The sequence below is a fragment of the Staurois parvus genome, unplaced genomic scaffold (assembly GCF_062004578.1).
Source record: "Staurois parvus isolate SC_StPar_1 unplaced genomic scaffold, SC_StPar_1.0 ptg000144l, whole genome shotgun sequence".
Lineage (NCBI taxonomy): Eukaryota > Metazoa > Chordata > Amphibia > Anura > Ranidae > Staurois > Staurois parvus.
Genome location: NW_028317940.1, coordinates 2,275,593 through 2,301,461, shown reverse-complemented (window position 1 = coordinate 2,301,461; position 25,869 = coordinate 2,275,593). Strand labels below are relative to the sequence as shown.

At 49.3% G+C, this 25,869-nt stretch overlaps 1 protein-coding gene across 2 annotated transcripts; it reads left to right on the top strand.

The window, feature by feature from the left end:
- The first annotated feature begins 164 nt into the window (after window positions 1-164).
- On the top strand, window positions 165-25,255 carry LOC149465110 (uncharacterized). 2 transcript variants are annotated; one of them, XM_089673703.1, is made up of 9 exons: window positions 165-284; window positions 15,629-15,780; window positions 15,897-15,994; window positions 16,153-16,359; window positions 16,605-16,740; window positions 21,870-22,079; window positions 22,172-22,334; window positions 24,159-24,309; window positions 24,386-25,255. In XM_089673703.1, the coding sequence occupies exons 2-9, from the start codon at window positions 15,747-15,749 to the stop codon at window positions 24,959-24,961; spliced, it is 1,575 nt and encodes a 524-aa protein (XP_089529829.1). In that variant the 5' UTR covers window positions 165-284; window positions 15,629-15,746; the 3' UTR covers window positions 24,962-25,255. The 2 variants fall into 2 exon arrangements, with proteins under 2 accessions (XP_089529829.1, XP_089529828.1); XM_089673702.1 differs by lacking the exon at window positions 165-284 and adding an exon at window positions 15,067-15,174.
- The last annotated feature ends 614 nt before the right edge of the window (window positions 25,256-25,869 follow it).

Here is a 25,869-nt window from a genome sequence, read left to right as displayed (position 1 = left end):
TCTTTTGGTGGGCTTTAACCATCACTGAAGGGGGATTAATTTTGTTCTGTATAAGTGAAAAAATACCAAAATGTATAAAATTTCACAAATAATTTTGACACATTTAGGTCGGAATGTATTCTGCTGTGTTTCTTTGGTAACAATCATCCAAATCAATGTTTATTATTTAGGTTTTATGAAAGTTATGGAGTCCACAAACTATGGGATGGACACGCCTCCAAAAACATGAAAGGACGACTTTGTAATCCGAGTCCATGAACCTCCTGGGATATTGATCTAGTCAGGTAAGTAGCAGAGGGGGTTGTTCATCAGTTTCAGCTGTTTTGGTGTTCATGAAATTACCAACAGGTGCACTAGATGGGCAACAATGAGATGATCCCCAACACAGGAATGGATTTACAGGTGGAGGCCACTGACATTTTTTCCCTCATCTTTTCTGACTGTTTTTCACTAGTTTTGCATTTGGCCAGGGTCAGTGTCACTACTGGCAGCATGAGGCCATACCTGGACCCTACAGAGGTTGCACAGGCAGTCCAACTCCTCCAGGATGGCACATCAATACGTGTCATTGCCAGAAGGTTTGCTGTGTCTCCCAGCACAGTCTCAAGAGCATGGAGGAGATTTCAGGAGACAGGCAGTTACTCTAGGAGAGCTGGACAGGGCCGTAGAAGGTCCTTAACCCAGCAGCAGGACCGGTATCTGCTCCTTTGTGCAAGGAGGAACAGGATGATCCCTGCCAGAGCCCTACAAAATGACCTCCAGCAGGCCACTGGTGTGAATGTCTCTGACCAAACAATCAGAAACAGACTTCATGAAGGTGGCCTGAGGGCCCGACGTCCTCTAGTGGGCCCTGTGCTCACTGCCCGGCACCATAGAGCTGGATTGGCATTGGCCATTGAACACCAGAATTGGCAGGTCCACCACTGGCACCCTGTGCTTTTCACAGATGAGAATAGGTTCCCCCTGAGCACGTGACAGACGTGAAAGGGTCTGGAGAAGCCATGGAGAACGTTGCCTGTAACGTGGTTCAGCGTGACAGTTTTGGTGGTAGGTCAGTGATGGTCTGGGGAGGCATATCCATGGAGGGACACACAGACCTCTACAGGCTAGACAATGGCCCCCTGACTGTCATTAGGTATAGGGATGAAATCCTTGGACCCATTGTCAGCCCCTACGCTGGTGCGGTGGGTCCTGGGTTCCTCCTGGTGCGGTGGGTCCTGGGTTCCTCCCGGCGCAGTGGGTCCTGGGTTCCTCCTGGTGTACGACAATGCCCAGCCTCATGTGGGGAGAGTATGCAGGCAGTTCCTGGAGGATGAAGGAATTTATACCATTGAATGGCCCCCATGCTCCCCTGACCTAAATCCAATAGAACCCCTCTGGAATGTCATGTTTCGGTCCATCCAACGCTGCCAGGTTGCACCTCAGACTGTCCAGGAGCTCAGTGACGCCCTGGTCCAGATCTGGGAGGAAATCCCCCAGGGCACCATCCGTGGTCTCATTAGGACCCTCCCTCGATGTTGTCAGGCATGCATACAAGCACGTGGGGGCCACACAGACTACTGAGGACCATTCTGAGTTGCTGCAATGACATTTCACCAAGATGGACTCGCCTGCTGCATCATTTCTTCACTTTGATTTTCGGGGTGTCTTTGAATTCAGTCCTCTGTAGGCCGATCATTTCCATCAAACGATGGGGCGTCCTTACGTTCCTCACCCACCCTCCGTCCATGTCAGTTTAGAGATCCAGCAGGAGATTTCCTCACATTGAGGTCTGATGGGTTTTCAGTCTTCCTTTCAATTTTTTGAGCCGTGTGTATCTGAAAATCTATCAATCCTGAAGTACTGACGGCTGATCTAATTTCTTGAGGCCCTTAAAAATCCCCCTCCAAATGTCAGGACGGTATAAATCCCCTCCAAATGTCAGGATGGTACAAATCCCCTCCAAATGTCAGGACGGTACAAATCCCCCCTCAAATGCTAGGATGGTACAAATCCCTTCAAATGCCAGGACGGTACAAATCCCCTCAAATGCCAGGACGGTACAAATCCCCCCAAATGTCAGGACCGTATAAATCCCCCCAAATGTCAGGACGGTACAAATCCCCCCCCCCCCAGTGCCATACAGCAAATCCAAGAAGAGAAGGTGGATGTTGGTATCGGAGACTCGGATCTCTTAAGTCTCTGAGCCCCAGCTGGTGTCTGCTGTGGTCTACAGTCTGGCCGCTTGTTGACTCTTCCCCCTGTATTCCCTTTGGGGCAATGGTAGCCCCCCCGCGTTCACTTGAACCGGGACAAAGGTTTCCAAAGCAGAGGGAGCATCTGCTGGTGCCTGCATGTGGGTGGCAGTGTGGCTGCTCTCAGAACTTTCCTCCTGTGTCCCCACCAATTCAGAGGCACCCATCTTGCCCATGCTTGATTCAGGACTATAATGGTGGCTCTCAGGTAGGTTGGTGATCCCGAGCCCCAATATTACATCTAGTGCTCGGCCATGAAACCATAAAGGCTGAAGGGAAAACTGACATGAAAAGGGCCAGATGATGTTTGTGCATGTTCTGGGTCAGAAGAGGTTCTGAAAGTCCGGGTTCAGAGCACAGTGGCCCAGCAGCAGATGTCTTCGGAAGCAAACCACATGTCTGTAAGAGGCCATACAGCCGCAACTACAAACCCAGCACCAGGTCTTCACAGAAGTGAACCATTGCCATGAGAAGGTGATGGCTCAGCAGTAACAGTCCCTTGCACCTGTAGTTGCAGCACAGCAGGAAAATACTCACTTGCTGGCTGCCCAGTTTAAATGACAGCAAGAAACCACTCAAGCACAAGTGGCCACCGTGCAGGAAGTGGTGTAGCATCTCTCTAGGGGATGGGAGTAAGCAGTTGTTGCCCCTAGCATCCAAGTAGCCATGACGGCCAGCCATTACTTGCAGAAACTACCTCCTAGTGATGATGTGGAGGCATTTCTGGCCTCTTTTGAGAAAACAGCAGAGGGAGCTGGTTGGCTGCAAGACTAGTGGGACTCGTTGCCTATTTTGAACTGCCATTTGATGAAGTCAAGGACCGTGAATGACTGAAGGCAGAGATCCTTGCCTGCCTTGGGGTGACTACTGCTTTACGGGCCCCCAGGGTATACCACTGAGGATACCGCCCAGATTGGCTGCCCAAGCCCCAGATGTATGACCTAGCCAAGTTGGTTAAGAAATGGCTGCAGCCGGAGTCATTGTCTGGTCCTCAGATTGTTGGACTGGTACATGAGGTCCCTGTCAAACAACCTACAGTACTTGGTGAGCCATGGAAACCCCAAGATTGCAAACGAGCTTGTAAAACGGTCAAGAGATACACAATAATGGACTTGCTAGCACCTGTCAAGTCTGGAGGAGTCATACCAGTGCTGAAAGCAAAACCATCACCAAACCCGGGAGCCAACATTCCAGAGAGCCAGTGTCCACACCCCAGCATTACAAAGGAATGAGAATGCTGTTTTGGCTGTGTCACTACCGATGTCCAAGCTTAATGTCCATTGCAGAAGGAACCTATGGAATGTGGAGCTATATGGTGGATGTCCTTTTATGCCCAGAGGGTCTGTGCCATCCACCTGGATCTGACTAAGGGGCAGTTCGTATGTGACATCTGGGTGAACCAACTTTACATCAGTGCTCTGCTGGACTCATGTAGTATTGTGACCCTACTGTGTGTCCATACTAGGGTGGCTGGGAAAACTGGCCCTATACCGAAGACCCTTAAAGTGATATGGATCTATTGGGACACTAGGGAATACCCGCGGGTTCTAGTGACAATAACCACAGCATGCGGCACAGTTACCAAAGCGGTCGGGTGGTACCCAGATGATCCATCATATAGTGGAGCCAGACTGTCCTCTCTGTGGAACCATGGGATTATGTCAGCAGAGGACTGCCTGCACAGGCTGACCATTCTGTTCCCTTTGAAGGGCTGGACATTTTGACTCTTGAACATGCCAATAATGTGATACCTGTGGTAGATGGTCTACAGACAAAGTGGGGGGGGGGGGGAACTTCCTTCTATGCAGGTCATGGTTGCAGAGAATGTAAGAGCAACTCTCCCCCTACATGTTGTGGATGGAGAGGACAATGGGGAGGGTTCCTCTAAGCACATGAATTCTGAACGGGAAGTGTCACTGGGTGCATTTGGTGCCACCCAAATGCAGGATCCCACATTGATAAATGGCAGAAAACAGGTTACAATGATTAAAACGTATCACAAGTGCCTGAGGCTGAAGAAAGGTTTCCACGCTTTTCTGTCAATAGTGATTTACTATACCAAGTCACAGAGTTCTGGTGTGAGGTGGTCAACCAGTTATTGGTCCCCCAGCCTTTTACATCTGGTATTCAACACTTGGCTCACAATGATGCCCCTGGAGGTCACCTGTGAGCTGGGAAAGCAGAGGCGCAGATAACAGACTGGTTTCACAGGCTTGGAGTTAACAGTTTTTGTGGTTCCTGTCCCACTCATCAACTAATTTCTCTGGTATCGCATTTAGGAATTCCTTGGTGCCTCATATCGAGGTATCATTTGAGCACATTGCAATGGATCTAGTGGGCTCCCTGGTAAAATCATCTTGGGAAAATCCAATATGTCCTGTTGGTACTTGATTATGCAACAAGGTGATCCCTCTAAAGGAAAACCTCCTCCAAAGCAATTGCTTGAGACCTGTGTTCTCAAGGACTGGGTTCCCCAAGGAGATCTTAACATACCGAGGCCCACTGTTCATATCAAGGGAGGTGGCTGACCTGTGCAATTCATTCCATATCAAACAATGGCGTACCTCGGTCTATCACCCGCAGATGGATTGGCTCATTGAAAGGTTCGATAATATCTAGGAAAAATTGAGGCGTGGTACCTTTGTAAGGTGGGGCTTGCCCTTGTAGTGAGGAGGTGCTATCTAGGCTGTCTTCCTAACGGTTCCATCACCCATAGCAACCAGGATCAGACCACCATTACAACAGTCCCTATCTTGACTGGCAGGTAAGGCACAGGAGGAGCTAGTACAGGTACATGTATGAGATGTTTGCTATGTGTCTGGCTGGGTTTCATTCCATTACTGGGAGCGCGGTAGTGGAGGTACGCTGGCTGGTGCAGTGGCACGTTTTGGCCCCCCACCTCGCATGCAACACATGTAACAAATTGGGAGTAGAGCAATGGGACAGTGAAAAGAGAAGTATGGCTTTATAGTACTTGCAACGTCGGTGTTAGGCTTTTCACATCACGGCAGTTCCCGCCTGGTCCCTGGCACTGATGAGCCACCTCTGGCAAAGGTATCCCTAGTGCATAGGTGAGTAGGCCCATCCACAAAATGTCATAGTCGGAGTATGAGTATCCAAATCTTCCACCCTGCCTGCAAATTGCCACTGACTTGACAAAGGCTGAGGAATCATTCATGGTTAAGTGGAAAGAGAAGACTGAGGAGGATTTTCTGGAACAGCTTTGTGCCAATATCCAGTGCTGGTTGCTCCAGACTTCTCTAAGGGATTGATTGTCCAAATGGATGCCTTCAGTGAAGGTTTAGAAGCTGTCCTGTCCCAAGAGATGATCTTTCTTAGTAGAAAGTTGAGTGCTGAGAGGAAGGTTTAGGAGCCATTCTGTCCCAAGAGATATTCTTTCTTACTGGAAAGTTGACGAGTGCTGAGAGGAAGGTTTAGAAGACGTTCTGTCCCAAGAGATATTCTTTCTTAGTAGAAAGTTGACAGATGCGGAGAGGAAGGTTTAGGAGCCGTTCTGTCCCAAGAGACGGTCTTTCTTAGTAGAAAGTTGACAGGCGCGGAGAGGAAGGTTTAGGAGCCATTCTGTCCCAAGAGACGGTCTTTCTTAGTAGAAAGTTGAAGGGCACTGAGAGGAAGGTTTAGGAGCCCTTATGTCCCTAGAGATGGTCTTTCTTAGTAGAAAGTTGAGAGGAAGGTTTAGAAGCCGTTCTGTCCCAAGAGATGGTCTTTCTTAGTAGAAAGTTGATAGGTGCCGAGAAGAAGGTTTAAGAGACGTTCTGTCCCAAGAGATGGTCTTTCTTAGTAGAAAGTTGACTGGCGCTGAGAGGAAGGCTTAGGAGCCGTTCTGTCCCAAGAGATGGTCTTTCTTAGTAGGAAGTTGACAGGTGCTGAGAGAAATTATGCCGTAGTGAAGCAGGAGTGCATGACCATTAAGTGAGCTATGGACTCACTATGCTATTTTCTCCTTGGAAGGAAGTTTCTCCTGATGTTGGACCATTCCCCACTAACCTGGACAGAACTAACACATGAATGCTAGGGTAACCAGGTGGTTCTTGGCTCAAATTTGTGGTTTAACAAACCAGGGATGCAACATCAGAACACTGATGCCCTCTCTAGAGTACACTATAGAGTGCCCTACATTGACTTGGACACCTCAGTGTGGAGGTGTGTGTGGGGGGGGGGGGGATATCTACCAGATGCCAGTGTTGGGTCTATGAAGGCAAATATGTCTTTGCTGGGGGGAACGTTGCTGGGGTTCTTTCCTTTAGTGATTCTAGAAGTGATTCTTTATACAAATGATTTGCACTTCAGGCTCTGCTCCACCTGAATGTCTCATCCAAACATATCTTTCTGTCACTCCACAGGTATGTTGCTGCCTACATCCACCCAGAACTGAACACTGACTATTTATTTTCACTGTGTCTTTGTGCATTCATAAAACCTCCAGGGCGCTGAGGCATGTCCCCTCATATAAATCGCACTCTCATACTACCTCCCTCACCCGTCTGCTTCTCCTAACCTCTGGAGATATATCCCCAAACCCCGGGCCTCCATCAATTAAGTGTGCCCATCACCCTGCACCCTCTGGCAGTAGCCACAATCCACAGAACTTAGCCTGCATTCCTCTTCTGTCCAGAGCCAGCCTCCCTTTTTCCTGTGTCCGCTGGAACGCCCGCTCTGTCTGTAATAAACTCACCTCCCTCCACGACCTCTTTATCACAGATTCCTTTAACGTACTCGCCATTACCGAAACTCGGCTTCATGATTCTGACTCTGCTTCCCTTTCCCGTGGTGGTCTTCTCTAGACTCACTGTCCCAGACTCTGGATGGAACGGAGGTAGAGTAGGAATCCTCCTTGCCCCACAGAGCACCTATCAGGTACTTCACCCACTTCCCTGGTGGGTGAAGTACCTGATGGAACGCCTGCTCTGTCTGTAATAAACTCGCCTCCCTCCACGACCTCTTTATCACAAATTCCTTTAACGTACTCGCCATTACCGAAACCTGGCTTCATGATTCTGACTCTGCTTCCCTTTCCCATGGTGGCCTTCTCGGGACTCACTCTCCCAGACTCAGTGGATGGAACGGATGTGGAGTAGGAATCCTCCTTGCTCCACAGAGCACCTATCAGGTACTTCACCCACCTCCCTCTCTGACACTCCTCTTTTGAGGCACATTGTATACATCTGTTCTCTCCTGTTTCTCTAAGAATTGCTTTGGTCTGCCGTCCCCCTGGACCGGTATCTAACTTCCTTGATGATTTCTCTGCCTGGCTACCCTTCTTTCTCTCTTACGAAATCCCCACAATCATTCTCGGTGACTTCAACATCCCCTTTTAATGCTAACACTTCTACTACTTCTAAACTTCTTAGTCTAGCCTCCTCTTTTGGCCTGAAGCAATGGATACAGGCTTCTACTCACTACAATGGCAACACCCTTGACCTTGTTATCTCCTATATATTCACTCTGTGCAACCTCTCCAACAACCCTCTCCCGTTGTCTGATCACCACCTTATTAGCTTCACTCTCTCCCTGTCTCCCACCTCCCCTCCCTCCAACCACCTAACAGTTACCCGTAGAAACCTTCGCCACCTCAACCCTTCTCTTCTCTACTCTGCTACTGACCACCTCTATGACAAAATCTCATCCCTGTCCTGCCCAGATCTAGCCACTCCTGTCTTCGACAGTTCACTATCCTCCTACCTAGACAAGCTTGCCCCCCCCCCCCCACTACATACACAGTCAGGCCCCGACCCTACAACCCTAGCAAACAGATGACACCAGAGGTCTCAAAAAACATGGCCATGCTCTTGAGCGTCTGTGGCATAAGACTAAGTCTCAGAAAGACTTCAACCAAAATAAATCTGCCATCCAGAAATACTATTCCTGCCTCCATACTGCCGAGCAGACCTATTTTATCACTCTCATCTTCTCATCCAAATCCCCGTCAACTCTTCTCTACCTTCAACTCCTTTCTTCATCCTCCACCGCCACCACCCACTAACTCTCTCTCTACCCAGGAGATCGCCAATCACTTCAAAAAGAAAATCGATACAATTCATTAGATCTCCAACGTACAGATAACTCCCCTACTTCACACTCCACATCCTCAGGGACAATCACCACTTCCCGCATTCCACCCCACTACTATAGACAAGGTTGCTAAACTTTTTCTAACACCAACCTAACCATGTGCCACCTGGACCTTGTTCCGTCGCAAATGCTATGGTCACCCTCCGACTCTATCCTACGCTCTCTAACTCACATCTTCAATCTTTCCCTCTTTTCTGGCATCTTCCCCAATTCTCTAAAACATGCACTAGTCACCCCCATACTTCAAAAGCCCTCACTAGACCCCACCATTCTTAACAACCTACACCCCATCTCCTTACTCCCCTTTTCCTTCAAACTCCTTGCTTGGTCTACAGCCAGTGACCACCTCACTGAGAATAACCTTCTTGATCCCCTTCAGTCTGGATTTTGCTCTCAGCACTCCACGAAAACTGCTCTTCTCAAACTTACAGATGATCTACTAATGGCTAAAACCAATGGACACTATTCTGTACTCCTACTTCTGGACCTCTCTACTGCCTTTGTCACAGTGGACCACCCCCTCCTCCTCAAAAAACTCTACTCCTTTGGCTTCCATGACTGTGCTCTTCGTTGGCTCTCATCCTACCTATCCCACCTCACCTTCAGTGTCCCTTACAATTCTACTTCCTCTGCTCCTCTACCTTTCTCCATTGGAGTTCCCCAAGGTTCTGTTATGGGACCCCTCCTAGTCTCAATCTACACCTCCTCTCTGTCAGTTGATTGCCTCCTATGGCTTTCTATATCATTTCTATGCTGACAACACTCAAATCTATCTCTCTATCCCTCGGCTCACTCCATTGGTCTCCTCACGCATCACTGATCTACTAATGGATATATCAGTCTGGATATCACACCACTTCCTGAGAGTTAATCCATGCAAAACTGAGCTCATATTTCCTGGCCCACGTGCCCCTTCCACTGACTTCTCTGTCAAAATCAACGGCTCTATCATCAACCCGTCCCCACTTGCCAGGGGTAATCCTGGACTCTGAACTATCCTTTTAGCCCCTCATACAATCACTGTCCAAAGCTTTCCACCTCAACCTCTGCAACATCTCCAAGATATGCCCCTTCCTGACCAATGACACCACAAAGCTGCTAACTCACTCTCTGGTCATCTCTCACCTTAACTACTGCAACTCCCTCCTCATTGGCTTTTGCATAGGCCATCCCACCTCTAGCCCATCATGAATTCTGCTACCAGACTCATTCACCTTACCAACTGTTCAGTGTTTGCTACCCCTCTCTGCCAATCCTTCCACTGGCTTCCACTCAGTGTCCTCCACCCCTCTCTGCCAATCCTCCCACTGGCTTCCACTCAGTGTCCTCCACCCCTCTCTGCCAATCCCTCCACTGGCCTCCATTCAGTGTCCTCCTCCCCTCTCTGCCAATCCTTCCACTGGCTTCAACTCAGTGTCCTCCTCCCCTCTCTGCCAATCCCTCCACTGGCCTCCATTCAGTGTCCTCCTCCCCTCTCTGCAAATCCCTCCACTGGCCTCCATTTAGTGTCCTCCACCCCTCTCTGCCAATCCCTTCACTGGCTTCCACTCAGTGTCCTCCACCCCTCTCTGCCTATCCCTTCACTGGTCTCCATTCAGTGTCCTCCACCCCTCTCTGTCAATCCCTCCACTGGTGTCCATTCAGTGTCTTCCACCCCTCTCTGCCAATCCCTCCACTGGCCTGCATTCAGTATCCTTCAGCCCTGTCACGGATCCACCGCACACGCCCACAGTGGCTAGCTAACCGAGGCGCCACACGTGTTACATGTACGTTACAACCCCTCTCTGCCAATCCCTCCACTGGCCTCCATTCAGTGTCCTCCACCCCTCTCTGCCAATCCCACTGGCCTCCATTCAGTGTCCTCCACCCCTCCCTGCCAATCCCTCCACAGGCTTCCATTCATTGTCCTCCACCCCTCTCTACCAATCCCTCCACTGGTCTCCATTCAGTGTCCTCCACCCCTCTCTGCCAATCCCTCCACTGGCCTCCATTCAGTGTCCTCCACCCCTCTCTGCCAATCCCTCCACTGGCCTCCATTCAGTGTCCTCCACCCCTCTCTGCCAATCCCTCCACTGGCCTCCATTTAGTGTCCTCCACCCCTCTCTGCCAATCCCTTCACTGGCTTCCACTCGGTGTCCTCCTCCCCTCTCTGCCAATCCCTGCACTGGCTTCCACTCAGTGTCCTCCACCCCTCTCTGCCAATCCCTCCACTGGCTTCCATTCAGTGTCCTCCTCCCCTCTCTGCCAGTCCTTCCACTGGCCTCCACTCAGTGTCCTCCACCCCTCTCTGCCAATCCCTCCACTGACTTCCACTCGGTGTTCTCCGCCCCTCTCTGTCAATCCCTCCACTGGCGTCCATTCAGTGTCTTCCACCCCTCTCTGCCAATCCCTCCACTGGCCTGCATTCAGTATCCTTCAGCCCTGTCACGGATCCACCCCACACGCACACGCCCACAGTGGCTAGCTAACCGAGGCGCCACACGTGTTACGTGTACGTTACAACCCCTCTCTGCCAATCCCTCCACTGGCCTCCATTCAGTGTCCTCCACCCTTCTCTGCCAATCCCTCCAACTGGCCTCCATTCAGTGTCCTCCTCCCCTCTCTGCAAATCCCTCCACTGGCCTCCATTTAGTGTCCTCCACCCCTCTCTGCCAATCCCTTCACTGGCTTCCACTCGGTGTCCTCCTCCCCTCTCTGCCAATCCCTCCACTGGCTTCCATTCAGTGTCCTCCTCCCCTCTCTGCCAGTCCTTCCACTGGCCTCCACTCAGTGTCCTCCACCCCTCTCTGCCAATCCCTCCACTGACTTCCACCCTGTTTCCTCCACCCTCTCTACCAATCCTTCCACTGGCCTCCATTCAGTGTCCTCCACCCCTCTCTGCCAATCCCTCCACTGGCCTGCATCCTGTGTCCCCCACCCCTCTCTGCCAATCCTTTTACTGGCTCCCGCTCCCCCAACGAATAAAATTCACGATACTTACAACAACATATAAAGCCATCCACAACTCAGCCCCTAGTTACATCACTAACCTGGTCTCAAAATACCAACCAGATCATTCTCTTCGTTCCTCCCAAGACCTCCTGCTCTCTAGCTTCCTTGTCACCTTCTCCCATACTTGCCTCCAGGATTTCTCCAGAGCCTCTCCCATCCTCTGGAACTCCCTTTCCCAATGTGTCCAACTATCTCCTACTCTGCCCACTTTTAGACTATCCCTGAAAACTTATCTCTTCAGAGAGGCATTATCCTGCCCTCACCTAACAACTGTATATGTATTCTCTCCATCCGCCCATTCCCCACACATTACCTTTTGAATGTCTCGACCCTCTCTCTTAGATTGTTAGCTCTCAAGATCAGGGCCCCCTGATCCCTTCTGTATTGTAATTGTACTGTCTGCCCTTGTGTTGCAAAATGTATTTATAGGTAAAGTTGATCCAGGGAATATCAGATTGCCTCTCAGGGGATCAGGAAGGAATTTTTTTCCCAGCAGGAGAAAATTGGATTGTGCTTTGCTGGGTTTTTTACCTTCCTCTGGGTCAACTGTGGGTGTAGGATTATAACTTTTTTATTTTTTTATGGTTGAACTGGATTATTATTATACAGTATTTATAAAGCGCCAACAGTTTGCTTAGCGCAGTACATTACAATGGGAGACACTACATGCGACAGTACAGTAACAATACAATGTGATACATGAGGGGTTCGAGGGCCCTGCTCTTTCGAGCTTACAATCTAGGAGGGAGGGGAGAGTGGTACAGGAGGAGATAGCTGTGGGGGATGGAGTGGTAGGAAGAGTGGAGGAGGTCGGCATATTAGCAGGGGGTTGGGTTGGCTTCCCTGAAGAGATGGGTTTTCAGGGTGCGCCTAAAGGAGAGGAGAGTAGGTGATAATCTGATGGGTTGGGGCAGGGAGTTCCAGAGGATGGGTGAAACCATGGAGAGGTCCTGGAGGCGGGCATGGGAGGAGGAGACCAGAGAACTAGAGAGAAGGAGGTCTTGTGAGGAGCGGAGACTGCGTTTTGGATGGTACTTGGATATTAGGTCGGTGATGTAGTTTGGGGCAGTATGATGGTCAGCTTTGTACGTCAGTGTTAGGATTTTGGATTTGATCCGTTGATCTGCCAGTGGAGGGATTGGCAGAGGGGGGTGGTGGAAACGGAGCAGTTGGTAAGGTGAATGAGTCTGGCAGCCGTATTCAGGATAGACTGAAGCGGAGATAGCCTGTGGTGAGGCAGGTCAGTGAGGAGGGAGTTGCAGTAGTCGAGTCGTGATATGATAAGGGAGTGGATGAGCTGCTTAGTGGTTTCTGGGGTTAGGAACGTGCGGATTTTGGCGATGTTCCGGAGGTGAAGTCTGCATGAGTTTGTTAATGATTGGACTTGGGGCTGGAAGGATAGATTGGAGTCTAGAATGACACTAAGTACTCTGGCCTGCAGGGCGGGCCTGATAGTGGCAATGTTGGACATGATGGAGAAGTCAGTGGAGGGTGGTGTCCGGGCTGGGGGGAAAACTAGGAGATCGGTTTTGGAGAGGTCAGTTTAAGGAAGTGGAGCGACATCCAGTCTGATATGTCGCTCAGCAGGTGTGTAATTCGGGCGAAGACTGAGGGGGTGAGGTGGGGGGTTGAGAGATAGATTTGTGTGTCATCGGCATAGAGGTGGTAGTTGAAGCCGTGAGAGTGTATGAGTTGGCCAAGGGAGGAGGTATAGATGGAGAAGAGAAGGGGCCTGAGAACAGAGCCTTGAGGGACCCCAACAGAGAGGGGGAGTGAGGGGGAGGTGGTAGCGTTATAGGTAACGCTACCTCCTCTATAACTGGATGGATTTTTGTCTTTTTTTCAGTCAGACTATGTAACTACAGTGAAGGAAATGTGTATTTGCTCTCCTGCTGATGTTGAATGTTCGCCCACTCACAAAGAAAGGATCGGTCTAAAAATCGAATGTTCGGTGTATTGTAACACTGAGAGACAGAATAGCAACACCAAATTCGGCAGAAATGCATGTCTAACAAATGATGACTGATCTGCATGTTCATGAGGGAAATAAGGATTTGATCCCCTATTATTCAGCAGGATTTCTGGCTCCCAGATGTCTTTCATACAGGTAACAAGCTGAGATTAGAAGCAGTCTCTTAAAGGGAGTGCTGCTAATTTCATTTTGTTACCTGTATAAAAGACACCTGTCCACAGGAGCAATCAAACCATCAGATTCCAAACTCTCCACCATGGCAAAGACCAAAGAGCTGTCCAAGGATGTCAGGGACAAGATTGAAGACCAACACAAAGCTGGACTGGGCTACCAAACTATGGCCAAGCAGCTTGGTGAGAAGGTGACAACAGTTGGTGCAATCATTCACAAATAGAAGAAACACAAAACAACTGTCGGTCTCCCTAGGTCTGGTGCACCATGCAAGATCTCACCTCGTGGAGTGTCAATGATCATGAGAACAGTCTCATCTGACCACAACACTTTCCACCAGTCCTCCTCTGCATCATTCAGATGTTCAGTAGCAATCTTCAGACAGGCCTGGACATGTGCTTTCTTGAGCAGAGGGACCTTGCGGGCACTGCAGGATTTTAGTCCTTGTCGGCCTAGTGTGTTACCAATTGTTTTCTTGGTGACTGTGGTCCCAGCTGCCTGGAGATCATTGACAAGATCTTCACGTGTAGTTCTGGGATGATTCCTCACTGTTCTCATGATCATTGACACTCCACGAGGTGAGATCTTGCATGGTGCACCAGACCTAGGGAGACTGACAGTTGTTTTGTGTTTCTTCAATTTGTGAATGATTGCACCAACTGTTGTCACCTTCTCACCAAGCTGCTTGGCCATAGTTTGGTAGCCCAGTCCAGCTTTGTGTTGTTCTACAATCTTGTCCCTGACATCCTTGGACAACTCTTTGGTCTTTGCCATGGTGGAGAGTTTGGAATCTGATGGTTTGATTGCTCCTGTGGACAGGTGTCTTTTATACAGGTAACAAAATGAAATTAGCAGCACTCCCTTTAAGAGACTGCTTCTTGAACATGCAGATCAGTCATCATTTGTTAGACATGCATTTCTGCCGAATTTGGTGTTGCTATTCTGTCTCTCAGTGTTACAATACACCGAACATTCGATTTTTAGACTGATCATTTCTTTGTGAGTGGGCGAACATTCAACATCAGCAGGGGAGCAAATACGCATTTCCATCACTGTATGTAAACTGTTGGCGCTATAAAATTCTTAATAAAAATGTTTCCCCACTGTGTGGGTTGTGATTGCTTTAAGGGGACAACAAGAGATGTAGCTTTGATTATTGAGGGTTAACCCACCTACAAGGGAGGCTTTAGATGGTAAAGGAATCAGCCATCGGGTGAGGGCATCACCCTGCTAAAGGACAAAGTCTTCCAGGCGGTGAGCCGAAAGTTTGATTTCTGTAACAGGGGTTTGTACTGTTTTGTTTCCTGTCTGGCCGAAGAAAGTTGTTTTGTTCTCCAAAATATTGTGCCAAATGGTGAAGAATTAGAGGTTAATTATGACTAAATCCATCTTTTTTCCTGCAAAACCTAAGGTTCCAAAATCCCTTTGTTCATTGCAAGTCATATATTTCTGTCCCCCTTGGTGGGAGTGGAGGTGACCCATCTATGAGGATATACAGTCCATATACACCCAGCTCAAGGCCGGGGTCACACTACCATACGGTTCTTGGGGCTACAGTTCCTCTGAGCTCCACAAGGTGGTGGTCTGCGGAAGACAGGAAGTGATGTCAGGTACAGACAGGAAGTGATGTCAGGTATAAGAAGGAAGTTCTGGGTGAGAGGTGAGTCGGGAGGAAGTAGAGAGGAGACATTGATGGAAGTGGCAGCAGAGGAGGTAATAAGATCTTATTTTATATTTACACCCAGTAACCCCCGTCATGTCCGTCCTCTTCTTCCATCATCACGTCCATCCTCTTCTTCCACCGTCATGTCCATCCTCTTCCTCCATTGTCATGTCCATCCTCTTCATTGTCATGTCCATCCTCTATCGTCATGTCCATCATCTTCCTCCGTTGTCATGCCTTTCCTCTTCCTTCATGGCCACATCCATCCTCTTCCTCCATCGTCATGTCCGTCCTCTTCCTCCATAGTCATGTCTGTCTTCTTCCTTGATAGTTGCGTCTGTCCTCTTCCTCCATAGTCGCGTCCACCCTCTTCCTCCATAGTCGCGTCCGTCCTCTTCCTCCATAGTCACACACACACATATACAGAATAAAGTGATAGATTTTTTTTCATCTAAATGATTCCCCATCCAATCCACACCTAATAACCGTTATATAATCCGTTAGGAAATTCTACAAAGGTGAGAAGGTCATTGGTGGAAAATCGACACATCTGAAGAAAATATACCGTTCCATAGAGGAGTGGGAGTATTTAGAAGGACACAAGGACCTCTACAAGGACGTCATGATGGACAATCAGCCGCCCCTCACATCACCGGGTAAGAGTAGACTTTATTGGAAAGGAGAGAGCAGTACGGAGGATCCACCTAGATCCCCCATCATCTGATAAACACATAGAAACAATGGATTCAGTCAGTGTGTGTGTTTCCTACAGATGGATCCAGTCATGGGAACCCACCAGAGAGATGTCCCCGTCCTCTGTATTCCCTGGATTCCACACAGGAAGGTCACACCATCCCTCACCATCATCAGGTAGGTGAGGGGTATTGAATTAAAATTCTTGGAGGTCGTTCAGAAAAAGTTTGTTTCAGCAGAGGTCTAAATCTTATGTATGTGCTATGACTTTATATCCTTCATATCGCAGTCCCCTCCTTACATCAACGTGTTTGAATGTTTTGTTATATATTCAGAGTGGAACCCTCGGGGATGATAATATTGTTGTGAAAGAAGAGATAAAACAGGAGGATGAGGAGTATGGAGTGATGGAGGAGCTTTTAGATGGACATGAGGATACAATGGAGCCACCTAATACCAGGAACCCACCAGAGAGATGTCCCCGTCCTCTGTATTCCTGGGATTCCACACAAGAAGATCACATCATCTCTCACCATCATCAGGTAGGTGGATCCAGTCATGGGAACCCACCAGAGAGATGTCCCTGTCCTCTGTATTCCCGGGATTCCACACAGGAAGGTCACACCATCATCAGGTCGGTGGAGTTGAGGGTCGGGAACATAAAGTGATGGAACACTCTGACGTGGAGACGATGTGTGGACTCTACAAGATGAGATGTTCTATGTGATCTCACATCATAAATCCTTCTATGTTACAGATGTTATTTTCTGCCATTCTGTTGGTTTAGGGTGAAGATCTGATGAACATGAAAGTTGAGGGTGAAGTAGAAGAGACGTATGTGATGGATGATCAGCAATATACGGAGGAGGCTGGAATGAGGAGGACATTCCTAGAGGAGGACACTCCTACAGAGATCAGCACAGGTGACCAGAATATATTCTTCTCTTATCTCTGCACTGTTACTGCTCACTGATTGGTCAAGAGCAGTAATGAGCCAAACTCACCTGGGAGGTCAATGTGAGTCAAATAATAAAAATGACTTCTGACCATTTTCCAGGCTAATAAGAAAGCACATGACATTGGGGGACTGGGCACTGCCCCGGGAATATTTACCAAAGCCACAAAATGTTTTACAAATTCTATTTGGCAGGAGCATTGATTTACTGATTAATGGGCAGGAGAAGAAAATGCCAAGTCTGCTATGGGAATGGGAATATTAACTATAGTCTCTCAGAAGGATGTAACGCGCCAGAACTCCACTAACTATAATCTACGTAGAAGGTGTTCCGTTTTTTTGTAGGGAAGTCGGAGAAAGAATGGAATTTCCAGATGTGTCAAGCAGTGGAACTGAAGTAGGGTTAAATTGAGGTCACCTCCTAGAGCAGCCTTTCCCAACCTTTTCAACACAGAGGAACCTTTGAAATTACTTTCCGGTCTCTGGGAACCCCTGCTAAACATTACTATATCTACAACTCATGATACATTAGTGTGATGGTCATTGAGAAGAATGCTCCTCACACTTGCCTTCATTGGGAAGAATGCTCCTCACACTTGTGGTCATTGGGAAGAATGCTCCTCACACTTGTGGTCATTGGGAAGAATGCTCTTCACACTTGTAGTCATTGGGAACAATGCTCTTCACACTTGTAGTCATTGGGAACAATGCTCCTCACACATGTGATCATTGGGAAGAATGCTCCTCACACTTGTGGTCATTGGGAAGAATGCTCTTCACACTTGTAGTCATTGAGAAGAATGCTCCTCACACTTGCCTTCATTGGGAAGAATGCTCCTCACACTTGTGGTCATTGGGAAGAATGCTCCTCACACTTGTAGTCATTGGGAAGAATGCTCTTCACACTTGTAGTCATTGGGAAGAATGCTCTTCACACTTGTAGTCATTGGGAACAATGCTCTTCACACTTGTAGTCATTGGGAAGAATGCTCCTCACACATGTGATCATTGGGAAGAATGCTCCTCACACTTGTGGTCATTGAGAAGAATGCTCCTCACACTTGTGGTCTTTGAGAAGAATGGTCCTTACACTTGTGATCATTGGGCAGAATAACCACCTTACCTGAGAATATATCTGAGAAGCAGAAGTTGCTCATTGCTCAAGGAACCCCTAGCAACCTCTGGAGGAACCCTGGTTGAGGAAGAATGCTCCTTACACTTGTGGTCATTGGGAAGAAGTACCCTTTTACAGATAGAAAAAAAGATCAATGGGGTCCATGGGAATGTATCTCAGAGGCAGAAGTTGCTCATTGCCCAAGGAAGCCCAGCAGCCTCTGGAGGAAACTTGATTGAGGGTGAATGACCCTTACAGATAGCTAAAAAGATCAGTGGTGTTGGTGGGAACTTAGCTGAGAGATAGAATTTGCTCATTGCCCAAGGAACCCTTATCAACCTCTGGAAGAACCTTGGTTGAGGAAGAATGCTCCTTACACTTGTGGTCATTGGGAAGAAGTACCCTTTTACAGGTAGAAATAAAGACCAATGGTGTCCATGGGAACGTATCTGAGAAGCAGAAGTTGCTCATTGCCCAAGAAACCCCTAGCAACCTCTGGAGGAACACTAGGGTTCAATAGAACCCTGGTTGAGGAAGGATACTCATTATACTTATGGTGATTACGAAGAATTACCATCTTACAGATAGCTAAAAAGATCAAGGGTGTCCTTGGGAACTTATCTGAGATGCAGAAGTTGCTCATTGTCCAAGAGACCCTAGCAACCTCTGGAAGAACTCTGGTTGAGGAAGAATGCCCCTTACACTGTTGGTCATTGGAAAGAATTACCCCCTTACAGTTAGCTAAAAAGGTCAGTGGTGTCCATGGGAACGTATCTGAGAGGCAAAGGTTTCCTATTGCTCAAGGAACCTGTAGCAACCTCTGGAAGAACCCTGGTTGAGGATGGATGCTCCATTATACTTATGGTCATTGGGAAGAATTACTCCGTTACAGTTAGCTAAAAAGATCAGTGGTGTCCATGGGAACGTATCTGAGAGGCAGAAGTTTCCTATTGCTCAAGGAACCCCTAGCAACCTCTGGAGGAACTCTAGGGTTCCATGGAACCCTGGTTGAGGAAGAATTCTCCTTACACTGGTGGTTATTGGGAAAAATTACCCCCTTACAGATCGCTGGAGAGATCAATGGTGTCATTGGGAACAGAAGGAACCCCTAGCAACCTCTGGAGGAACCCTGGTTGAGAAACCCTGTCCTAGAATGAGATAATGGATATAGGTTTCAAATCTGGATGCAGAAATAGTGCTTGATCCTGATTAGGAAAATACGCATTAGCCAAAGTATATATACATATTATTGTCAATTTTGAGTAAATTGGAATGACCAAAATTGTCTATGAGTGAGTCCATAATCTCAGGAGGAAAAGATGTTTGAAAAGCCATGGAGACCTCTTTCGACTTGGCATGCCGCACCAGTGGTGGAAGTATTGGTTATTTATAGCAGGAATAGTGGGTTTCCTATAGAAACAAATTATCAATATACAAAATTATATGTAAATGAAAATTTGGTGTCTTTTCTGGGTTATTTACCCCTCTACATTTGAGTTAGCAAAACGTAACCATCAAAAATATAAGTATAAGGTAGAACCCATGTTGTGGGGTTCAAGACCAAATCAGCAGAAAGGGAAGAAAAGAACGAACAGATAGAAAAAAGAGAATAGCAAAGGACTGATACACGGGGGAAAGGGGCCTAAAAACTGCCATTTATACAGACATTCAGCAATTTTTATTTTACACCTGTGGGCGCACTTTTAAAAACATCAATAATGTGGACAGCTGCCGAATGATCCATCTTTATACAGGAAGACCTCGGTTTATGGCCTATCCGTGCCACCTCATCAGTGCCCATCAGTGTTGCCGATCCATGCCACCTCATCAGTGCCCATCAATGCTGCCTATCTGTGCCACCTCATCAGTGCCCATCAATGCTGCCTATCCGTTCCACCTCATCAGTGCCCATCAGTGTTGCCGATCCGTTCAACCTCATCAGTGTTGCCGATCCGTGCCACCTCATCAGTGCCCATCAATGCTGCCTATCCATTCCACCTCATCAGTGCCCATCAGTGTTGCCGATTCGTTCAACCTCATCAGTGCCCATCAGTGTTTGCCGATCCGTGCCACCTCATCAGTGCCCATCAGTGCTGCCTATCCGTTCCACCTCATCAGTTCCCATCAGTGTTGCCGATCCGTGCCACCTCATCAGTGCTGCCCATCCGTTCCACCTCATCAGTGCCCATCAGTGTTGCCGATCCGTGCCACCTCATCAGTGCCCATCAGTGCTGCCTATCCGTTCCACCTCATCAGTGTTGTCGATCTGTGCCACCTCATCAGTGCTGCCTATCCGTGCCACCTCATCAGTGCCCCTCAGTGTTGCCGATTCGTGCCACCTCATCAGTGCTGCCTATCCGTGCCACCTCATCAGTGCCCATCAGTGCTGCCTATCCGTGCCACCTCATCAGTGCCCATCAGTGTTGCCGATTCGTGCCACCTCATCAGTGCCCATCTGTGCTGCCTATCCGTTCCACCTCATCAGTGCTGCTGATCCGTGCCACCTAATCAGTGCCACCTATCAGTGCCCATCAGTGCAGCCTATCCGTGCCACCTCATCAGTGCCCATCAGTGTTGCCGATTCGTGCCACCTCATCAGTGCCCATCAGTGCTGCCTATCCGTGCCACCTCATCAGTGCCTATCAGTGTTGCCTATCTATTCCACCTCATCAGTGCCCATCAGTGTTGCCGATCCGTGCCACCTCATCAGTGCTGCCCATCCGTTCCACCTCATCAGTGCCCATCAGTGTTGCCGATCCGTGCCACCTCATCAGTGCCCATCAGTGTTGCCGGACCGTTCAACCTCATCAGTGCCCATCAGTGTTGCCGATTCGTGCCACCTCATCAGTGCCCATCTGTGCTGCCTATCCGTTCCACCTCATCAGTGCTGCTGATCCGTGCCACCTAATCAGTGCCACCTATCAGTGCCCATCAGTGCAGCCTATTCAACGCGTATCAGTGAAGGAGAAAAATTACCTGTTTGCAAATTTTATAATAGAAACAAAGAAACTTTTTTTTTTTTCACATTTTTTGCTCTTTTTATGTTTATAGCGCAAAAAATAAAACCCCCAGCGAGGAAGTAAATACCATAAAAAAAAAAGCTCTGTTTGTGTGAAAAAAAATTATAAAAATTTCATATGGGTACAGTGTTGCATGACCGCGCAATTGTCATTCAAAGTGCAACAGCGCTGAAAGGTGAAAATTGGCCTGGACAGGAAGGGGGTAGAAGTTCCCGATAGGCAGGAAGGGGGTAGAAGTGTCCGGTAGGCAGGAAGGGGGTAGAAGTGTCCTGTAGGCAGGAAGGGGGTAGAAGTGTCCGGTAGGCAGGGAGGGGGTAGAAGTGCCCGGTGGGCAGGAAGGGGGTAGAAGTGGCCGATCGGCAGGAAGGGGGTAGAAGTGGCCGATAGGCAGAAAGGGGGTAGAAGTGCCCGGTGGGCAGGAAGGGGGTAGAAGTGCCCAGTAGGCAGGAAGGGGTAGAAGTGCCCGGTAGGCAGGAAGGGGTAGAAGTGCCCGGTAGGTAGGGAGGAGGTAGAAGTGCCCGGTAGGCAGGAAAGGGGTAGAAGTGCCTGGTAGGCAGGGAGGGGGTAGAAGTGTCCGGTGGACAGGAAGGGGTTAGAAGTGCATGGTAGGCAGGAAGGGGGTAGAAGTGTCCGGTAGGCAGGAAGGGGTTAGAAGTGTCCGGTGGGCAGGAAGGGGGTAGAAGTGTCCGGTGGGCAGGAAGGGGGTAGAAGTGCCCGGTAGGCAGGAAGGGGGTGACAGTGCCCTGTAGGCAGGAAGGGGGTAGAAGTGCCCGGTAGGCGAGGGGCTAAAGTTAGAAAAAAAAAACCCCCACCAAAGTTGCATTCTGAGAGAAGCGTTTGAGCCTAATTTCTGCTCATACGTGCTGAAACGCGTAAATTGATTCCAATGGTCAAAAAAAAAAAAAATGAAACCTGTTATTTTTGAGTAGTAATATAATAATCCTGGGATTCTTGTCTCTACAGAAAGTTTCCAGCCTTTCGTCCCCCACATCACTGCGAAGGACGTGTCCCAGTCGGAGCTCATTGCCGCAGTGGAGAAAAATCCTGAACTGTGGGACGTTTCCCACCCGAGGTACCTGGATCGGGTCCTGAAAAGGTCGATCTGGCAGGAAATCTCTCAGTCGCTGACATCTAACTGGGATGTACTGGGTAGACGGCAGAAGGAGACTCGGGGTAAGTACGCACCCTGCGTGTTTCCTCCATCTGTTCACCTTCCAGTACGCCGGGAATAGTGACCGTTTTATTTAACTTTTTTTTTTTGCAAGTGAAAACACTCCGCATTCGGTGGAAATCGCTACGCGATCGGATGCGGCGCGAAATCACTTTGGAGAAGGCGGCGGCCAAAAGCGGAGTCCCAAACCGAGGCCTAAAACCGCATCCATTCTCGGCACAGCTGGCCTTCCTGAGAAAGGCAATGGAGTCTACGGAGTAAGTAGAGCTGGTAGTTATTTTGTATGGGGGGAGGGGGCAACTGTGTGAAAGGGGCGGACTCTCATGCATAAGGGACACCCTGTGTGAAAGGGGCGGGCAGCCATGTGTAAGGGACACCCTGTGTGAAAGGAGCAGGCACTCGTGTGTAATGAACACCCTGTGTGAAAGGGGCGGGCAGCCATGTGTAAGGGACACCCAGTGTGAAAGGGGCGGGCACTCGTGTAAGGGACACCCAGTGTGAAAGGGGCGGGCACCCATGTGTTAGGGACACCCTGTGTGAAAGGGGCGGGCACTTCTGTGTAAGGAATACCCTGTGTGAAAGGGGCGGGCAGCCTGTGTGAAAGGGGCGGGCACTTCTGTGTAAGGAATACCCTGTGTGAAAGGGGCGGGCAGCCTGTGTGAAAGGGGCGGGCACTCATGTGTAAGGGACATCTTGTGTGAAAAGGGGCAGGCACTCCATGTGAAAAAAGCAGCCTATGTGAAAGGGGTGGGCACCCGTGTGAAAGGGGCGGGCACCCTGTGTGAAAGGGAGCACCTTACTACTGCAGTGTACATGGAATCCCCAGACAGCCGCCGTCTGGTCAACAACTTTGTTGCAGATTTCGGGGAGGTCTGGTTTCCAATCACCTGATTGCCGTTGTAGCCTCCGATTGGTTATTAGTCACGGTGGAACCCGCCTCTGATGTGTATGGAGTGTAACGCAACCAAGTGTACCAAACACATTCATCCAACCAAGGGCTGCATTCACCTCTAAATGGCTGTATTATTTATTGTATTCATTTATAATTTTTTTAACCGGGCCTCCCGGTAACGGCACCTCCCCCCTCAGCGGGCGCCCCTGCCATGTATTCCAGGCTTTGCTTGCCTATCTGCGGTCCTCCCAGTAACGGCATCAACCCTCCCCCTCAGTGCATGCTACCGCCATGTAATCCAGGCTCCGCTTGCCTATCTGCAGGCCTCCCGGTAACAGCACCCCCCCAGCGCGTGCCCCCACCATGTATTCCAGGCTCCCCTTGCCTATCTGCGAGCCTCCCGGTAACGGCACCCCCCCCTCAGCACACTCCCCTGCCATGTGTCCCTGGCTCTGTTTGTCTATCTGCGGGCCTCCTGGTAACAGCACCCCCCCTCAGTGTACGCCCCCGCCATGTATTACAGGCTCTGTTTGCCTATCTGCAGGCCTCCTGGTAACGGCACCCCCCCCCCCTTAGTGCGTGCCTCTGCGATGTATTCCAGGCTCCGCTTGCCTATCTGCAGGCCTCCTGGTAACAGCACCCCCCCCCCCCTTAGTGCGTGCCCGCGCCATGTATTACAGGCTCCGCTTGTCTATCAGCGGGCCTCCCGGTGATGGCACTCCACCCTCGGCGTGTGCTCCCGCCATGTATTCCAGGCTCCGTTTGCCTATCTGTGGGCCTCACGGTAACGGCACCCCCTCCCCCTCAGCGCATGCCCCCGCCATGTATCCCAGGCTCTGCTTGCCTATCTGCGGGCCTCCTGCTAACGGCACCCTCCCTCAGCGCGTGCCCCCGCCATGTATCCCAGGCTCCATTTGCCTATCTGCTGGCCTCCCGGTAACAGCACCCCTTCTCCCCCTCAGCGCGTGCCCCCGCCATGTATCCCAGGCTCCGCTTGCCTATCTGCGGGCCTCCTGTTAACGGCACCCCCCCTCAGCGCGTGCCCCTGCTCAGTAAATTAGTACTTTCTGAGGTTAGTTTTGAACTTTCCTCCAGTTAGTTTAAGTTCGACTTCACATCACAAAGACGAAGTGGCCGGCGTAAGAATCCCCTTCTGTTGGATCTCGCCTGTAATGTTTTCTCTTTATAGGACCACTACAAATGAGAGGGAGAAGCAGGGGAAAGGGAGTGCGGCCAGGCCCTCCACACCACCCACGTCTGGCAGAACACCGGTGACCTCCTATCCAGCCAAACCAGGGGGATCAAAACAGTCCTCAAGCCATGATGTGTCTATCCGTCAGGTATCGATCTATCCATCTATCGATCGATCTATCTGTCTAGTATACATTGTCTATAAGAAATGTTCTGTCTCCCTAGGGTGGTGTGGCAAAGGAGCGCTCAGACACCTTTGGGCGTTCCCATAGACGTGAGCAGCAGCAGCAACAGCAGAGGGACAGGGAGAGAGCCCCCAAAGTTAAGGATAGGCTCTTACAGCTGCTGGATGAAATGCGGCAACCGACCGGTACAGCGGCACACCGAGATCCATTCTTAGATCCGAACGATGAGAGGGCCGTCTTCTGCCGAAACCTCTATCATTTGCTGGCAAACCTCGGCAAGGAGAATGAAATTCAGGCCCGGGATAGTATTATTGCGTACGTCATAGCCTGCAGGTCCGCCCAACGCAGCGGGCTTCCAATGCCACATTTTACGTACGCTCCGACCGCTTCATATCCATCTGCAGCTCCTCCAGGTCCATCCCTATACCCAGCTACTTCTTCGATGCCGGGTCCACCAGCTTCCTACCCCCAAACCACAGCTCCTCCAGGTCCACCCCTATACCCAGCTGCTTCTGCGATGTCAGGTCCCCCTGCTTCTTACCCCCAAGCCACAGCTGATCCACGCCTCTCCTCCTCATCCTCACCAGACTCATGGCCTTCCCACTACTTCAGTTAATCCATCCCAGCCATCGGCTCAATTTTTTTCACAGAGGCAGTCTTTCTCTTCCTTCCCTGTTTTCCACAATCCGGCGACTGAGGCCTCCTCCTTTTTCCTCCCATCTACTTGTTTGACCAACTGCCATTCGTACAGGTAGCTATGTTTGTGTCTTATATTGCTTCAATGGCCAAATGTTAAGGCCACTTTTCTTGTTTATCTTGCATTCCCGCAAAAAAATAAAATCAATACAAGTTTGTTTGGGTGATACTGTTTGCAAAATATTGCAATTAATAAAATTTTTTTGCAAATGCATCTTATTGTCCTCGATTTTTTCCCCCAGTTTTAGGGAATGCGTCAGATGCACTGCAGGACAAAACGGGATAATTATTTTTTATAATCCATTTGCTGAAAATAAAAGCCTTACCTCATACGGTTGTAAAAAATGCACCTCATGTTTTCATCTGTGCGGAGTAATTCTCAGAGAATAGAAGCCTTACCTCATACGGATGAAAAGTACACCACTTTTTCATCTGTGCTGAGTAATGCGTCTAGCCTTACCTCATACGGATGAAAAGTACACCACTTTTTCATCTGTGTTGAGTAAAGCGTCTATTCTCAGAGAATGGAAGCCTTACCTCACATGGATGAAAGGTATACTTCACTTTTTCATCTGTGTGCGGTAATGCATCCAATCGCAGAAAATGGAAGCCTTACCACACATGGGTAATAGATACAACTCACTTTTTCATCCATGTGGAGTAATGCGTCCAGTCACAGAGAATGGAAGCCTTACCCCATTCGGTTGAAAAGTATATTTCACTTTTTCATTCATGTAGGGTAATGTGTCCATTGACAGAGAATGGAAGACTTGCCTCTTATGGCTGAAAAAAATACACCTCATTTTTTTTACCTGTTGGGTAATGTGT

Coding starts and splice junctions, on each gene's coding strand:
- LOC149465110 (XM_089673703.1), top strand. CDS start 15,747: ATGATGGACAATCAGCCGCCCCTCACATCACCGG. Junction 15,995..16,152: donor CCATCCCTCACCATCATCAG/GTAGGTGAGGGG, acceptor TTATATATTCAG/AGTGGAACCCTCGGGGATGA. Junction 24,310..24,385: donor ATGATGTGTCTATCCGTCAG/GTATCGATCTAT, acceptor CTGTCTCCCTAG/GGTGGTGTGGCAAAGGAGCG.